We start from the raw sequence: 18,171 nt of genomic DNA on the forward strand, positions 1-18,171 counted from the left end.
ATAGGACGGTTTCGAGGCTCGTACTCTGTGGCAGTCTTCCTTGTAGAGCTTCACCTGTCAGTTTTCATCATTCACGGTGACCTTAAACTCTGACACCTTAAGCCACCTCAGATTTCCTCAGGAATTCTGCTTGTTCCACACTGCTGGTGGCAGCATCTCCAAGGGCCAGGAAACCTCAGACCAGGTCCAATGCAGTATGGCTTTCTTTGCAGGGTCAAGTCCCTTCCAGTCTTTGCCTATCTTGATTATTCCACTGCAGTGCTTTTTATTGATTTGCTGCACTAGGTTTCCTAGACTTCATTTTGCTAGCTAGAGGATGGTAGTTCAAAGGACACTACTGTTCTGTTTCCTTAAGTGAAACTTATTATCACTGTGTATGATGTATATTTATTTGCATGATTGCATGTGATGTATATTTGCAGGTATGTGTGTATCGTGGTATACATGTAGAAGCCAGTGGACAACTTTGTACTGTTAGTTGTGTGGGTTTTGACTGTTTCTCATGGCCCATGTGCAAATATTTCTATGTACTGAGCCACATCCCTTATGTGCCTCATGTTCTTATCTTTTTTTTTTTTTTTTTTTTTTTTTTTTTTTTTTTTTTTTTTTTTTTTTTCCGAGACAGGGTTTCTCTGTGTCACTTTGGCTGTCCTGGAACTCACTCTGTAGACCAGGCTGGCCTCAAACTCAGAAATCCGCCTGCCTCTGCCTCCCAAGTCCTGGGATTGAAGGTGTGCGCCACCACTGTCCAGTATGTTCTCGTCTTTTTAAGATGGAGTCTCATGTACTTCAGGAGAGCCTCAATTCATTTTGTAGCCAAGGCTAGCCTTAAACTCCTCATCTTCCCATCTCTACTTCTGGCTTCCAGGCATACTCCACTATGCCCCAGCTTGGATAATATATATTTAAAGGCAGGTTCACTGTGTAGCTCCGAGCTGGCCTTGAACTCACAGATCTGCCTGCCTCTGGCTCCCAGGTGCTGAGATTAAAGGCTTCTGTCTCCATACTCTAGAGATCCCTTAACTTTTATGAGAGTCGCTCCCAACTTTTTCTTGGTTGACTGTCAAAGCTCGTGTCACTTCAAGTGCTGCTTGCTGCTGCTGGAGTCAAACTTTTGTCAACTCTACACAAGGATAGCAATCCCTTATCCCTGCTGAACCCGAGTGTCTGCCAGGGGAGGAAACCCCTGCTGGAGGCTTTGATCTGCAGAGGGCTATGGGGATAGCCTCGTTCTTCCAGTTTCATTTCCATCCACACTGAACTACAAAGCTGTGTCCTAGGAGTGCTGACTTCGTCCTTTTAGATTTGTGTCTGCTGGGTTGAGCTGCGGCACTGTGCTGTCATCTTGTGGTGAGAAGACACCACAACTGGACCCCTCTAATCAGTTGGTGTGTCTGTTGTTAGAATGTCCTCAGACTGGGCAAGGCAGTACACACCTGAGAGGCTGAGGCAAGAGGATGAAGAGCTTGAGACCAGCCTATACCCAAATGAAGGTATAAGCCCATGATATAGGGTTCTCTGTAGGAAGGACCACTGGAAAGATCTCTCAGCCATCTGTTGAGGGAGAGAACTCTCCTTCTCCCAAGCAGTTGATGCTCCTATCTCATTAAGATGCCCAGAAGCAAACGGCTACTCAGTTACATAGATTTGTTAGATGCCCTAGCTACTTTTGGCAGAGATAAAGGAAGAACCATTAAAATACAGTGCGGAGCTGAAGAGATGGCTTATCAGTTAAGAGCGCCTTGCTGTTCTTCCAGAGCATCCAGGTTGGGCTTCCAGCACCCATATGGCGACTCACAACCATCTGTAACTCCAGTTCCAGGGAATTATACGCCTTCTTCTGGCCTCCGTGTGCACTGCATGCATAAGGCGTTTACACTTGGGCAGAACATCCGTACACATGAAAATAAATTAATACGTACTGTCTTTAAAAGTGAGACACTCCAGGTGCTTCTGGCTGTTCTCGTTCCGACTGCCATCATAGCCAGATGATTAATCTCTGTAACAGCATCATCTTCAAGGAAGTTGACCTTCTTGACATCCATCAAGTTCAACAGCTGCCATTGGAGACATAGGTTATTCAGAAATGTCAGACGTCGGGGCCAGCAGGATGGCTTAGTGGTTTGATGACTTGAACTCTCAGTGGTAGAAGACTGACTCCAGGAAGTTGTTTTCTGACCTTCTTATGTGTACCAACTACAAAGCAAACACACAACCACCAAAAACAAAAAACAAAAAAGAAACAAAAAAACAAAACAACAAACACAAGATTTACTCTCGAAGGCCAGAGACACGTGGTATCTGAACAGATGTTCACTGGTTCTGAAGGCAGGTCCAAGGGGCCAGATCAAATCCCCCTGGATGGCCAACCATCACTGGAAAGACAGACTACAATCTCAAGGGCATTTATTTGTCAGGGAGAGCAGCCATTGGAATTGCTAGGCTTGGTTCCTTTCGCATGTAATCAACCACAGATGCCTGTCTGTCCTCTGCAGCTCAGGGTAAAGGTTGGGTTTCACATTTTTGGTCATCCTTTCCATAGGTGGAGCCAAAGCTTGTGACGGGAGCGTGGGTCCTGAGCAGCACCACGTCTCCCCTCTCATTTTCAACCTAGAAGACGACGCTGCTGAAGGTGTGCCTCTACAGCAGGGGAGCCCCGAGTACCAGGAGGTGCTGCCGCAAGTCGCCAGGGCTCTTGCAGATGTCCTCCGAGACATCGCTGCTGACAACAGCTCCCAAGCAGACTACACTCAGGATCCTTCAGTGACTCCTTGCTGTAACCCCTATCAAACGACCTGCCGCTGCCAACTGGTCTGACAGGTCATTTTTTTTTCCCCCATGAGAAACACTATCTGGAAATTTTAGACAGGTGGGTTTACTTCCAAACTTGGTCATGGATGTCTGTTTTAGAAAGGACATTGCAGCATCTGGTTAGGAAGCCCCAGCGTGACCTCTCTCTGTGTGAACTGTCTCCTCGGCATGCAGATTTGAGAAGCACTGATACGGTGGGCACAGGTACAGTTAAGCACGAGGGAGCTATGGAGTCACGGCCCTAGGTTTTAAGCTCGGGCAAATGACTTAAATCTCAATTGCAAGTTGATTCTGAAGGTTAAAATAACACATGAAGCTGTGTGTGCATCCCTCACACGAGGAAGGTCCTCGGTCTTTTAGTTTCTATCGCATGTCCCCAGTTTCAGTGGCCATTTCAGCACAAACCCATCTGGCTTGCTGGTACGTAGAGCTTGACCCTCTTTAATGTGTATACAAATCTCTGGGGATCTTGTGAAATGTAGATTCTGAAGGGCAGGGATCTGGGCGCCTTACACTGTTGCCTGATTCTTTTGAGATGCCTTGAGCAAGCACACAGCTATACCACAGTGAGGTCTTCCCAGGCCTTGGAGCAGAACTCATGATCCTTCCCTCTTGTGAATGTCAAGTGAGGGTATTATAAAGATTTAAGAGTTTGGGGCTGAAGTGGCAGTCTGTTGGCTAAGAGTTCGGCCTGTTCAGTTCCCAGCACCTACATGGTAGTGTAAACTGTAACTCCAGTTCTAGGGGACCTCGTACTCTTCTCTGGCCTCTGAGAATGTTAGGCACGCATGTGGTGTACATATATGTAGGTAAAACACTCATATATTAAAACATAATCTTTAAAAAAAGATTTGGGGTTTCTTCCCAGCCCCTAGAACTTCTAAGAAATGAAATAAAAATATAAACAACTCACAAATGCATTGCCATGATTTTATTTAATTAGTGTCCCGAATGGGACTCCAAGGTAATAAATGATTTATTCCAATCACTGCAAAAATACTTGGCCTGGCTAAAATAGTCTCTCTCTATATATGTCTGTAATATACATGAAACACAATTCTAAGAGGTTTCCCATAAAGTACATTTTTTTGTTTTTACACAGCATACATTTGACAAGGATGCCCTTTTTAATATAAAATTCCGGTTATATACCAATATGGTTAGTTAGCATTTACACTGTGGCTTAAAGGTCTTTTAAATTGCATGGTGTGACTCCAGCCTTCTCCTTGCCCACTGGCAGCCAAGGCTGAGGGGCTTGGGTCGGGGGCTAACCACGGTCTATGGCTCAGGCGGTGAGGCGCCCAGGATGCCTGCCTCCCTCCCCTCTCTGCCCACAGCATTGATTGCATTCCGTTTCTTCCACTTTCCTTGTTCTCTCCAAAACCACCTGACAGGGGTTGTCCTGCCTTCTGAGGTAGGCTTCTTGTCAGGACTGCTTCGTTTTGCCCTTCTGACTTCCACGGCACAAGATTATCTACCAAAATCAAAACAGAATATGGCCTTACTCGTCTCAGGAGAGATTTCAGGAGGCAGGCTGGGCTACCCAGGGGTCTGTGCTAGGGTGGGTCAGCATGGAAGTCTAGACCCTTGGCACTTTGATGTATGACCACAGACTGACCCTTATTTATGGCCATGGGAGAAATCCACCCATCCCATGAAGGCGTATATAACTATAGCACAGATCCCGACAATACTGTTTACAAACTGGGTGTATGCACGTGTGCTTGTGTGCATATGTGCAGGTTTTCAAAAAGGCTCATCTTACTTGTAAACACTGACTGCTTAATGACTCTAAAGAGAACACAGAAAGCCAGCGTTATGTTCTTGGTCTGAGTCGGCCGTTCTCTTGCTCACAATGTTAACTAACGTTAGTGTCACAGAATACACAGATTGTAGGCTGGCTCGCTAGGGAAGCAGGAGCTGCTGGCCCTCCTCAGACCTTTGCCCAGGGGACCAGAGATGCCGAACTTGCTTTTCTCTTGCTGGTCTTGAGGCAAAGTCAATCCCAGAAAGGAGAGTGGTATTAGGAGGGCAGTGTCAGTCTACTTTATAGAGGAAACTAGTGATGACTCCTGGGCTTAAGGCAGAGCCCAGAGGCCCAAAGGCCAACTCTACCAGTGAGCCTGACATTACTATCCAAAAGGGGAGTGATTTGGGCTAGGCTAAGACTCTTAAGATCCTTTTGCAGTCTTACAGGCTTTTTAAAGGATGGTGAATGAAGATATGGTTTCTGGGGAAATATTTGCAAGAGGCGTACACTGCAGAATAAAGGCAAAAGGGGCTTTCCCAGCAAGCCCAGCTGAACACTTAAGCTACAGAGACATGGCTGAGATGGCACATTTGATGCTGTAGCCAGCATCACTCTCACCTCTGGTCCTTGTACCTGGAGACAGGGAAGCCTGTCCGCTGCTGAACCAGGACCTCACTCTGAATATCAGCTCCTCTTCTCCATCTACCTGCAGGCTGTGGGACAGGCCTGGCCTGGCAGCCACCATAACACCTAGCACCTGTGGCATCCAGAGAGGCTACCCCACACTAGCTGGACTCTTAACGACTCAAGGAACTTGTCTAGCTGGCAGGGAGAATTTCTTGTGCATCAACAACTTTTATTTTTTGTTTTTTTGTTTTTTTTTTTTGAAGCTGGGACTGGAACCCAGTGCCTGTTGCCTCCTGAGCTAGTCACTTCCCTAGCCTAGACAAGAATTCTAAATGCAGCTTAAGTCAGCTTCACAAATTTGCTCCTAAAGAAAGGGACAGGACAGCTGGTTCGTACCCGGCTTTCTATCAGTGTCTAGGTGAGCATGATGCCTCAAGGCACATTTAAATGTTAGTATTTTTGGATGTGTGTGTGTGCATGGAACTCAGAGCCTCTTACAGGCTAGGCAAACACACCATCATTAATCCGTACCCGTCAACACTAGTTCTTAAACTACGCCTCTCTGAGTCTCCTCCCCTCGAGGAAAATGGCTCATTTGGGGTTACTATTTTAGACGAGTTTTCTCTAGCAGAGGGTTAGAGACCCCTCCTACTTGCCCATGTTCAGATTCCTCTAATTCTGTAAGTAAGGAGGCTGCAAGGTCTGTCCTGTCTACACTGAAGACCCTAACTCAACTTGTGAGGCATCAATCTTCTACAGCAGCCTCAGGCTTTTACCAAAATTGCTAAAACAGAACTGAGTGAACATCTGACCATCCCAGAACAGGACGCTGTGGTCATGTTTGTACCCACAGTCTGACGGAGAGTCCTCAGGCCCCTAAAAGATGTAATACCAGTTACATAGTTAGGTAAACAACTTTCAGAAGACAGAAAAACTCCCTCTAGTTCTAGGGAGGCATCGCGGAGCCCAAAGGCAACTGTTAGGCAGTGGGCCAACGGCTGTCTTCAAATGTATAATTAGTTTTTTTTTTTTTAAAGAACTACTTCTTTGCACCATTAATACATAACTGTCACTTGCTTGCTATGTATTTGGCAACTTGCCTAGAAAAGTCTAAAACTGTTCATTTCAAACTGAAATCTACGAAGCCAGTCTGAAAGTCACATGAAAAGGAGCGTCACCCACCTCAGAGGCCACAGGGCCACTCCTGTCTATTCCGCAGGTCCTGACCTGGCATTCATTGTATCCATCTGAAATGATCTCAAGTTGACTATCTGGGATTTCTTTTTTTTTTTTTTTAAGACAAGGCCTCATAGCTCAGGCTGGCCTTGAACTCACTAAGTAGCTAAGATGACCCTGAACATCTGATACTCTTGCTTCCAAGTACTAGAATTACAGTTATATACTACTATGCTCAGTTGTAAGTGCTGCTGGGAACCAAACCTAGGGCTTCTTCATGTGTGCGAGGCAAACATTCTACCAACTGAGCCACATCCCTTACCACTGGGATGTTTCCTAATGGAAATGCACAAGAGGAGCACATACTGCTGCTACACTGCAGATGTGGATGGGAGCTTAGGAGGCCCTGACAGTCCCCAGTGCTGGGGGAGGGACTCTTTCCTCCAGCTGTCAACAGAAGTCAAGCCCAGTGCTCAGCACCCCTGGCATCTCTATCTTTCTCATGGCCAGCAAGCTGAAATAGGATGCCTTGCTGAAGATCTCCGGGTGAGCTCCTGCCACCTACCTGGGCTTTCTGGTTTCCTGGTGGGCGCCTATAGCTACTGGGGAGGCTCAAGCCAGAGCCCTAGACAGGGTGCGTGTCCATTCTGGCAGCCAGCTCAGAGTCCCAGACAAGACCTAGCCCCATTAACTCATAGAACACCAGGAGGGCTTTCAATTTAAAAATAAGTGCAAACATTCTATTCTTCACATTGTTAAGTCTCTGATATATCCTTCCGTTGCATTACACTCAGTGTTTTAATGTGCCCTGTTCCTGGAGACATATTTTAATGATGATAATATAAAAACCCTGTAGGTTTTCTAAAAATATTAAATGTGAAATAAAGTTTTGCATCTGCACCCTCAAAAAAAAAAACAAACAAAAAAAAAAACAAGTAACAGGCAGCAGTCTACAAAAGCAATCTTAGGTGCGCCGGGAAACCAGACGCAGGCAGAGACTCCAACCTCACAAGGAGCTAAGGTAGTGTATGTATAGATGCAGAGGCAAGGAGTCTAGGTCTCTGAGCCATCCATCCACACCCCCAGGTTAGTATTTGGTTATGCTGTCAGATCTCAGGCACCACACCAATAGGCTAGCCTGCAGGATCTCAAATTGCAAAGTGGGTGCCCCAGGGCTCTGGTTGTAAAGAGCATTAGCGGTTAGGAGTTAGAGCAGGGCAGTGACTTGGCCTCTTGTGGGAGGCAAGGCTTCCTTCCAGGCATACAGATGGAGTAACTCTTAAGGGTTCCGAATGCTCACAGGGGGAAACTCATTCTCGTCGTCAAGACACACTGGTCCCGTTGCAAACTCGTGTTCCGGAATAACTTCTCCTCGGAGCGCCCCTCCATCCTCAGAGTACCCTGGAGGCAGGAGTGAGAAATGAATCAGGAGGCACCCCATGGCAGGTGCTGGAGGGACAGGACCTGAGAACACGGGAGGATGGCTGCACCTTTGCCTCCCAAATAGAAGTGAGTCTAAATCCTCTCAATCCAGCCCCTGAGCCACACAGGTCTCAGCCACCGCCTGTTGGAAACTCCAGCTCTTTGGAATGCTTCAATAAGTAAAGGGTCGTTGGCTACTCGTTTATTTTGTGCCTTTAGTCCCAGCACAGGGAAGAGAGGCAGGTGGATCTTTGTGAGTTTGAGGCCAGCCTGGTCTACATAGTGAGATCCTGTCAAAAGGCAGGCAGGCAGGCAGGCAGGCAGTCAACCTTTTGGGCTATATCCCCCAGTATTGGGGACCTGTGGGCTAAAAGCTGTTAGCAGGGCTTACCTGGCACTGTGGAGGCTGCGGATGTGCTGGGCCTTGCTACAGTTGCAGCGTAAGATGGAGGTAAGGAAGGTCTGAGGTCATTTTCTTTGTTCTCTTCTGTTGTTCCTGAGCTAAGCAAGCTACATGCAGCAATTAGGGAGAGGAAGAATAGAAGAGGTCAGTGCACCTTCACAGGAGAAGGGCAAGGACGTCTGCGCTCTGCTGCTTAAGGGTAAATTACAGACCTGCCAGGACACGCTATGATCAGCATGTACTCAGGTGGGTCAGCCAGGAACCTTCAATGTTGCTTACAGCCCTCTGCTCCTCTGGTGTATTGAGGCAAGAAGGCTAAGCGGTCATGGGTAAAGTGCTTACATCACAGAATTTTAGAAGCTTTTAATTCTGATTTTGTGAACACTTTTTGACTATCCACTGTGTTCTTAAGGACTGTGCTAGGGGGCAGGCTGAGCAGGGAGACATCCCATTTGGGGTATTATGTCATCTGTCTGGGCGCTGTCCCAAAGGAGACATGGAACTAAGGGTACCTGACAGCGAGTCTGACCTGAAGCAAAAAGCCTGAGAGGAGGTGGAGACAGCAGCGAGAACATTGGAGCAGGTCGCTGTCCCCAGCAGAGGCAGCACTGCACAGCTGTCCCTGAACAGTGGTTAGATAATCAGAATCTTCACCTGTGGGTTTTGATTAAGACGCATTCTCCTCCATCCTGAGGGTCCAAGTTGTAGATGTAAAGGTGTCCGTCAGAGGAGGCCACTAGCAGCCGCGGTAGTTTCTGGATCCTGAGAGAGAAGTGACGGATTGCTACAGATCTGAAGTCAGCTGGCCAAGCTTCATTCCCTCCTAACTGTCTTCAGCACTTCTGCCTTGGATAAACCAGAGTTTATCACAGTGCCCAGCGGTCCAGAGTTGGGACTTCTGGCCATGCCTTTACATCTGGACCTGATCATCTACTTTCAGGAGTACTTTTGGGTTTTGTATGGGACGGGACAAGAGTAATGTAAGTAGACACCAGCACCTGTGCAAGGCTACTGCCGGCTTACTGCTGTCCCTAGATGGGATGTGGTCTCCATATTACATGTGTCTCTGCCGTCAACGGTGACAAAGAGGAAGAGAACAGAGCTGGCTCAACATCTTTGCTGGCTAGGCTTATAAATGTGTGAGTTCACATGCATGCAGGTGGGCCCGCGTGCGGAAGGACATGCATTTCTCAGGTTCTGCCTGCGTTTCTTTTGAGCCCCAGACTCTTTCTGCTTCTGTGACAAGCGTTTTACTGTCTGAGACATCTTCCTGGTCCCTAAACGCATTCTTTTTATGGTCTTTTGAGATAGAGTCTTGATGCATATTCTGGCCAGGCACTGAACTTTCAAATCCCTGGCTAGGTCTCCTGAGGGCTGAGATTACAGGTAAGCGGCACCCTGCCCAGCGTGAGTGTGTGTGTGTGTGTGTGTGTGCCTGCCTGGCTGTCTCTATGTGTACCACATGCATGCAGAGGCCAGAAAAGGGCATCACACGCACCCCTGACCCGTCTAGAACTGGAGTTATAGGCAGAGCAGTGAGCCGCCAGCCATGTGTGCTGAGTTCTGGTTCTCTGCATGAGCAGGAAGGACTCTAATCACTGAGCCATCTTCCTAACCCCATCTTTTTTTTTTCATACATTTTTCATACATTTTTTTCATACATTTCATACATTTTTTTTCGTACATTTCATACATGTGTCCTGGGAACATACACCTATGGGTTTGGTGGCACTGTACATACGTGGACAGGGTGCAAATGTTCTTCTGCCCAGAGAAGTTCAGGCGTCCTGTGGCGAAAGCCCTGTCCTGGTTCATCATGTCCGACACCTGGGCGGGGAGGTAGTTGGTAGCTGCCATGAACATCTTTCCCATGTAGCCGCTCCAGGTGGAAGGCTCTTCTGGGCGGCTAGGGGAGGCAATGCAGAGGCAAAGGTGGGCCTGGGTTGTGGGCACAGGCACCTTGCCAGTGATTGCCACAGTACAGCACTCACCTTCAGGCAGAGGCTGTGCCTGAGCCCAGTGTTCTGGCCACAGAGACATATTATCCCAGCAATCACTAAAGGGCATCAGGGCCTGCATGTCCTTTAGAAGAACCATGGTAACCCCATTAAGAGCTTCCCCGGGCTGCTGCTTTCTTACATTAAAAGAGGACTACTGATGATTTCTGGACTTCCAGAAGAAGGCAAGGAAGGAGATTCAGATGGAAAAGATATCTGGACCCTGAAAGATCACCTCAGGGGAGAACAGACAGATCCCTTTGAAGGCTTCCTGAGCCAGACTCAGTAGGAAGCAGGCCTGGAGGCAAGACACTTGGCTCCAGAGCTCTCTGGTACCCACACTGAAAATATTCCAGGGGCTCCATGTGAATCTAGGAGGTTCCCTGCATACACTGAACTTCATCTCAGGGCCTTTGTCAGACAAAGAGGTCCATGAACAGTGAGTGACACGGCTGTCTTGGTGTCCCATACCATGGCCAGCACACTGGGGACTGGCACCACCAGGTACGTTTGGGAGCACCTGCTACGATACTCATTTGTGGGACCTGATCCTGATATGCAGGATATGAGACCTTCAAACTAACCTGTCTGGGACTTGATGTTCTTGTTTGAAAGGGACGCGTCTAGACACAGCTGTACTGATGGTCCTGGAGCCTTGTGCTCCAGAGTTGGGATTATCAAGAGGAATAACACAAAGACTTTATATTTAAGATTGGGACTCAGCACAGATGTATAAAAAGCCGAGCAACACGAGAAGCTAATGTACATGGTCCAGATGGGTCCACAGTGCAGAGAGAGGTGGGTGAAGGTCCTGAACATCCAGCTTTCTGTTTTGCCATTTGGAATGTGGGAACAATCAGTAAAGCCCCTGGCAGGCTTCCTCAGGGGAACCAAAACAGGCAGCCCAGCAAATGACTGGTGTGTGTTTATATGATAAATGGTGTCTCTGAGGTGAAGGGGCTGGGGGTTGGTGTCTCTAAGGTGGAGAAATATGGGGCATGGGGAGGTGGCTCCTGGATCCTGCAGGTAAGGGAGAAGCTTAGATTTTATTATCAAGGGAAAAGAGAGTGAAGGAGTTTGGAAAGGGGCTGTCATGTTCAAAGGAGCATTTCCAGCAAGAAGATGCATATGGGCTGGTACTGTGTGGAGTTCCCTCAGCACTGAAAAATTCTCTCCCAGGAGGCAGGACTAAGATAAAAATGGAAGCCATATTTGCCCAAGACACACTGATGCTTCTCAGACACGCTGAGAACTCAAGGTTCTGCCCATGGCCATGCTGGCCACTCACACCCAGCAGGGCTGGGAGAGGGCAGTTAGTCTCTAATCCTAAACACTGATGACTGTGGGGGTGGGGGATGAAGTGGGGGTTGGAGTGGGGTAAGGGCTTAGGAGTACTGATGATGGATGAGGGGGAGTACTGATGACGGATGGGGGGATGGGCGCACTGCTCAGCTCTGGCCCCTTGATACTGAAAGGTTGTCATAGATGGGCTGCCCTCTAGGGCCCGGGCTGTCGCCACAGCCATTGAAGATTGGGAGACTGTTAGGCAGTGTCTAGAAAGCAGACAAAGTCTGAGGAAAGTGTGCAGAATAAAAAGCTTAGGTTTCACTTAAAATAAAAAAGTCCTCTTTGGCTCACGTTTTGAAGTTTGTGGTACTGTTTTGACAGTGGCAAAGCGTCTGGGAGGCCAGGACTGGGCTATGGGAAGAAGGTCATGAGGGAGTGGATCTCCGAAGGTCATGAGTCCTCTGTTCCAGCCTACTCCCTGGTCTGCCAAGATGGGAAGAACCACAGCCCCTGGGCCCCTGCCCTCCTAAACCCTGCCGCACCGTTCCTGTCCCTATCACGCTGGGTTGGAAGTCCCCTGAAACGGTGAGTTAAAAAAGCCAACCTTTCCTCTCCCACATTTTTCCAGGAAGGCAGCATGGTCACAGGGACGAGAAAGTCACCAATACAAGGAATGTCAGGATTCCCCACAGAGGGAACATGCCAAGCAACATGGACGCTAAAGCTGTCACCATATCTATCATTCCACTAGTTACCACAGCTGCATTGGCTGAAGTGTGTTGGTCGCAGGCACGACACAAAATGCTTCATGTCAACAACAAACTTACGGAGTCCCCGCATGCAGCTCAAGGTGAAAACGCAATTATGTGCTTGTTTAACAGGCAGAGAGAGTGAGACGTGGGGAGACTGAACGAGCTTCCCATCCGCTCACAGCTCAAAGGCGGCTGAGCTGAGGTGTAAATCTCAGGATCACAGACCTAGATTTTGGGCTTTGGTGCAAAACACCCCAAAATATTCTGCCAGCACACACTCTACTACACTGTCAACAGCACAGCAGCTGGGCCCAGTTTAAAAGTGAAGCTCCAACCCATGCAGAATAACCGGGACCTACTCCTTCAGTCTGGTAGGAAGCCTGCCTGGCCCCGCACTTGCCTGTCGGTCAGGTGTTCCAACTTGAAGATGTGCACGGTCTCCGTGTTGCTGGAGGCACAAAGGAACTGAGAGTCCATACTGAACACCAGAGAGCTGATTGTCACATACCTAGAGACAGCAACACACGGGCCAATAAGCCAGAACAGGGCGGGGCATCACCTTACAGTTCTGAGAGGAAAATGTGTCTTGAAGGGCCAAGCTATTCCCCCCAACCCCCAACTGTGTGCTGTTCATGTTTAAAAAGCCACACGGGAGAGATTCAGGGAGACCCCCCGTCTCAGGTATGAACCCACAAGGCCTGGCCCTTCCTCCTAGCCAGTAGATGGGGGCCCTGCTTCCGTAGCACATAGACCTCTCTAAGCTGCTCTGAACAGACCCCAGCTGCAAAACCCTCAGCCAAAAAAGGTCCCAATCACTGACATTTGATGTTGCCCTTTATTTCCTTTTGTGGAGGGATTGGAAATTGTTTCCAGGGTGTGATTCACTGTCTCTCTGCTTTCTCCCGTGCGGAACTCCCTCCCATGGCTATATCAAAAGACTCCGACTTTTGGTCTCAAGTCTCAGCATTAAGCCCTCTTCTTTGCCTTGTTTTTACAACCCGCCCCCCTTCCCTGCCTCCACTGGTGGGGCCCTGAGTCAAACACTTGGAAAGCATTTAACCTCTAGGAGCAGGCTGTAGGGCCTGCCCCTGCCCTCTCCTCAGCCAGCTGCCAGGGAGTTTTTATAATGGGCCGGACACTGGACACAGACCTTTTCATTCCTCGACGAAACTCATAGAGCTTCTGCCCCTCAGGAACAGAGAACACTCGGATGACAGTGCCCTGGAAGAGAAAGCAGGTGGCCTTTTCCTAAGCACAAGTGCGTCACAGAGAGACGAGGTCCCTTCCCAGGACAGTCTGCTCTACTCACTTTGAACATCTGTCTCTGAGGAGGAAGCACAGAGCATCGGGTGCAGGGGCATTTTTATTTGTATATGTGCCAAGCGTGAATTCTTGGAACTCTGTGTACTCTCTGTTAAATTCCCTCCCCAGCCTTGTTCAAGGCTCTCTCAGTGTGTGCGTGTGTGTGTGTGTGTGTGTGTGTGTGTGTGATCACAAACCGTTCTGGTTTCATAGACTATTCTATCTCTGCTTATTAAAATAAAAATGTATCTGGTTTATATGGCATTTGAAATGTAACTGGATCACCTTTGTTTATTCTGGTCAACAGAGTCCAATCTCTCCACATCTGTGGACAACGGGGACCTGTATCCTTATCTGGGGACAACAGGCACATGGGTCTCTCAATAAAGCCACAAGTTTTTATGCCAAGTGTCTTGCTTCTTTCTGCGTTACTGTCAGCCTTTGATATGGACACACCCACTGACGGACCATCACAAGCAGGGTCCAGACAGTCTCACCCTGAAACCACTTCTGAGCAGATCTAGAGACCCATCAGTCTTCACGTTGCTATGATTGTTTGAGCAGCAGTGTGGACACCTCAGCAGGGATCCTGCAAGCCCCAGGCAGGCCATGAAGGCAGAATACACTTACTTTTTCAGACGCACTTGCTAGCTTGGAGCCCGAGGAGTTGAAGGTGATGGCAGCCAGTGTTCCCTCGTGGGCAGCAATGGTGCACACTGTTTTCTGTTGGTGTTGGGGAGAAGTGGAGATCAATATTGGTGAAAGGGGAAGATGAATTTCTTTCTTTCTTTTCTTTTTTTTTTTTTTTTGTTTTTTCGAGACAGGGTTTCTCTGTATAGCCCTGGCTATCCTAGAACTCACTCTGTAGACCAGGCTGGCCTCGAACTCAGAAATCTGCCTGCCTCTGCCTCCCAGAGAAGATGAATTTCCACCCCTCTCCTTGCTCTCTGCCTTGTCTCCCTGCTCACCACTGGGCCACGTGTGGACAAAGAGAACCTTTTCCTATGGAGCTCTGCTAGTAGGGTCCCCCCCCCTTTATTTTGGTGAACCAATGAGTTTATTTAGGGCTTCTTACAGGGTTGTGAGCAACTTAGCACCCTATCCCCACCACAGCCAATTAATAGCCTCTATGGAGCTGGTTCTCATAAGCCCCTCGTCCCGGCCCCTTCCATGGCGGGTGTCAGGCTTACTGATGATCCACATCATGTCCAGAAGGCAGCGTTCTATAGCAATCCACCCTTTCTCCTGGGTCTTCAGTCCTTCCCGTCCCTCCTTCTGTGACAGTCTCTGAGCTGTGTGTGTACGTACACACACATGTGCGTGTAATCTTATGTCTATTGCTCTCCCTCCCTGCATTTGGGAAGGTGGATGACCAGCTGTGTGCCTGACACAAAGCCAGGCTTTTACAGGATCTTTCTGCTTGCTTTTTTAGGGGATTACCAGAGTGATCCTACCCTGCTCTATGAAACCTCGGGGAGCGGAGGGTAGCATATGCAGATGGACCGTGGGCTGTCTCGCTGATTCCACTGTGGGCAGGTGTTCTGCCTCGTTCTAGCACCTGCCTCACAGTGACGTTGACTAATACTGACTGTGAGCTTCAACAAAGATGCCCTTTCTTTTCCTTCACCCAACCGCTGTGGCCAGAAAGCTCCCCCATACTGCTCACCCCATGGCAATAGGGCCTCCTTATAGAGTCTATTCACCAGCTGGCCAGGACTGCTGGTGAACTTACCAGGGAGTTTCCATCGTAGAGAACAATCTCGCCTGTACTCTGGCTTCCAGGATAGGCCAGGTAAGAGTTGGAATGGTTGATAGAGAGGGCACAGAGACCTGGCAAAGAACACACAGCATGAGGCCAAAGGAGCGCCGAGGTTGGAAAGGGCACCTGAAAACCATGTGTCTCGAGTGCCATCTGCTGGTGAGAGGAGGAACATGCTCCAGTATTTCTGTAGCTTGTTCTAATCCTTGGCTTTCTTATTGTCACCCCACACACTGAGTAACTGACTAGGGACGGTCACAAAAAGTTGGCAACCATGAAACGTTTCTGAATGCACAGCAAGCAAAGATGAGTTTGAGGTGAGGTACACACAGGATCTGTGGTGTTTCTGCAGTACTGGCCAGGTTTCCATCTCTTCACTGCAACCTTGGTTCTGAACACACAACACGCACACACCATACTGTGTGCTACACAACACCAACACACACACAGTCTTCCGAACACCTTGGCTCAGATTCGTGGTTACCATATGCTGAGAGCTGCGGGGTTTTCTGTACACAAACTCCCCTGCTCTTACAGAAAAGGGAACAGTTCATAGGAAGCAGAGACGTCCAATGTTTCCCACACTGCTTGGAATATTACTATCAAATTGGTATTGTCTTGTGTTGGAACTGCTGATTTTTGAAACTGTTCTCTGAATTGTTGATTTGAATTTCATTTTAAAATGGTTAAATGAACCAAGGCAGGGGTGCCGTACACCTTTAATCCCAGCCCTTGGAAGGCAGACAGGTGGATCTCTGAGCTTGAGGCTAGCCTGGTCTACACAGTGAGTTTCAGGACAGCCAGGGCTATACTGGGAAACCCTGTCTTGAAAATAAAAACAAAACAAAACAGAAAGTTAAATGAACCTTGGCTTGGGATCTGAACACAACTCACAAAATGCTCCTAAGCATCCTTCTTAGTTTGTGAAGTGATGCTTTTGGAACTACCAACTATAAAATAAAAATATTGATCTGAGCCCTATAGCATCCTACGTTCAGCTGAGATTTGATTGCTCATGTGAAAAGAAACAAGCCCTTCTGTGTCATTTGTGTAGAAACTTTACTATCTTCAATAAATGGCGAGATTACACCCGAGAATTATTTTAAAACAAATTTATGACCTATCATCGGCCAGTGTTTTATCTGTATGCCTATTTTATCTGCATATATGCTCGGAGCCGTTAAAACAAAAATTCTTGCACTGAGAAGGGGATGTTAGTGGGAAAAGTTTAAGAGACCCCGTTCTGAACAAAGGATTTGAATCAAGAAGATCTGCAGGAGACCTCTCGACTTAACATTGGCAGTGACTCTCCACTGCTAAGCAATCAGACCTCGGAATACAAAGAATATTCTCTTTCACGTTTTTTCAGCCCAAGGCACTGAATCAGAGGCTACACCCTTCCAATCCCATCACCCTCTAGAACCCTGTGAGAGTTTACTCATAACTGGAACAGGACTTCCCAGTGGGAAAGCTCAGCACGCTTTAGCAGGTTTTGAGTTTGATTAAATACAGTTAGCTAGGAACGTCACGTTGAACTACCGGAAAGGCAAGTGGCCTCGTTTCTATCACATCATCTGCTCTGACAAGGGAGGGCAGAGCCTCCCCTGAGTCGAAGTCACCGGAGGTCTGCATTTTGGTTGCGGCAGCAAGCCTGGCCTTTGAGAGAAACTTTGCAATGGAATACGTTGAATGTAAGATGCTTCAATATCTTTTGGAAGTATAAGAAGCCAAGCAAACTCTGGAAGTGACACGAGCCATTTTTACTATAAGGATAATGGGGGGGGGGGCAGTTTGTCCTTGCAGTACTGAGGGGAGGTTTCTCATACCAATGACTAAGATTAATGATAGTCATACATGGTAGGAACTTCAGAGCAAAGCTTAACTGGAAAGTGATCTTCAAGAAGATTTATATGAGAGACATCTTCTTACATAATAATAAAACCAATAATGCTAGCTAGCTTTGTTGTAAATTGGTGTGTTCAGTGGGTTCTTATAAAAAGCATTTGTAGAATTCTAGACCCAGGCTAAAAGGCTCCTTTCTTATCCTGTAGGGGAGGAGACCAGAGAAGGTGTACAAAAGCAATTATAACTTGAAACTAGGTCCTGCTTCCTGCTCTGGCCTCACTGAGCATAAGCCAAGCCTCTCCCTGTGCTTATCTCTTGCTGCACAGAACTCCACGAGGAGGCTGGCTGAGTGCCCTTAACTGCAGGTGCTGGCACAACTGCAAGCCCCTACCTGGTCAAAGTCACTTGGGGCCTTTGGCACCATGAGAGGCCACCTTCCCTGCTTGCTCTGTGAGCCTCTGCTCCCCACTCTGTGAGGGCTCCAGATGTAATTTCAAGGGTAGCTGGGGGTAGGGCTTGGGGGTGGGGACAGAGGCACTCTGGCCCTGAGACACGGAAGAGGGACCGAGATTGCTGTTTGACACAGTAGTGGAGGAGAATTTGAGATGCAGAATGCGGAGGAACTTGATGACCCAATCGAACTGAAGGCTTGTGATCTTACAGGGAGGGTTTGTGAGTACACAGGCTTGAAAAACAAAACAAAAACAAACAAAACCAAAACAAGCCTTAAAAGCATCGTGAAAGGAGAAGGGCAGAAGGACAGAAGGACAGAAGGACGGAAGGGCAGAAAGATGGAAGGGCAGAAGGGCAGAAGGGCTGAAGGGCAGAATGCTTCCTTTATAAGCAAGAGGACCTGGATTCAGAGCCTAAGATCCATGTCAAATAAACAAACAAACACCTAGCTTTTTACACAAACACACACACCGAAATGAGTAGTCACTTCATAATTACTAGGAATAACTCCAATGTAAAAGGGCAGCTAGGGACCAGAGAGCCGGCTCAGTGGTTAGGGCAGCGAGGGAGCAGAGAGCCGGCTCAGT

At 48.0% G+C, this 18,171-nt stretch overlaps 2 protein-coding genes across 11 annotated transcripts in view; one reads left to right on the forward strand and one right to left on the reverse strand.

The window, feature by feature from the left end:
* Arsg (arylsulfatase G) overlaps nt 1-13,935 on the forward strand; it is a 145,477-nt gene extending 131,542 nt beyond the window's left edge. For 4 of the 9 annotated variants that reach the window (XM_031354541.1, XM_031354543.1, XM_031354542.1 and 1 more), the window contains one exon: nt 2,543-2,817. In XM_031354541.1, coding sequence (XP_031210401.1) covers nt 2,543-2,817 — 275 coding nt within the window. Of the gene's footprint in view, nt 1-2,542; nt 3,721-10,897; nt 10,985-11,854 lie in introns of those variants that run through there. The other 5 variants (XM_031354547.1, XM_031354540.1, XM_031354548.1 and 2 more) reach the window with 4 other exon arrangements.
* The window catches only part of Wipi1 (WD repeat domain, phosphoinositide interacting 1), a 39,636-nt gene continuing 25,194 nt past the window's right edge, over nt 3,730-18,171 (reverse strand). The window contains exons 5-13 of one of the 2 annotated variants that reach the window (XM_031354551.1): nt 15,260-15,357; nt 14,158-14,250; nt 13,376-13,446; nt 12,626-12,733; nt 9,931-10,095; nt 8,844-8,951; nt 8,178-8,296; nt 7,665-7,765; nt 3,730-6,435 (exon numbers count right to left, since the gene is read on the reverse strand). In XM_031354551.1, coding sequence (XP_031210411.1) covers nt 6,397-6,435; nt 7,665-7,765; nt 8,178-8,296; nt 8,844-8,951; nt 9,931-10,095; nt 12,626-12,733; nt 13,376-13,446; nt 14,158-14,250; nt 15,260-15,357 — 902 coding nt within the window. In that variant the 3' untranslated portion in view covers nt 3,730-6,396. The remainder of the gene's footprint in view (nt 6,436-7,664; nt 7,766-8,177; nt 8,297-8,843; nt 8,952-9,930; nt 10,096-12,625; nt 12,734-13,375; nt 13,447-14,157; nt 14,251-15,259; nt 15,358-18,171) is intronic. The other variant, XM_031354550.1, reaches the window with a different exon arrangement.

Source organism: Mastomys coucha, unplaced genomic scaffold, assembly GCF_008632895.1.
Source record: "Mastomys coucha isolate ucsf_1 unplaced genomic scaffold, UCSF_Mcou_1 pScaffold5, whole genome shotgun sequence".
NCBI lineage: Eukaryota > Metazoa > Chordata > Mammalia > Rodentia > Muridae > Mastomys > Mastomys coucha.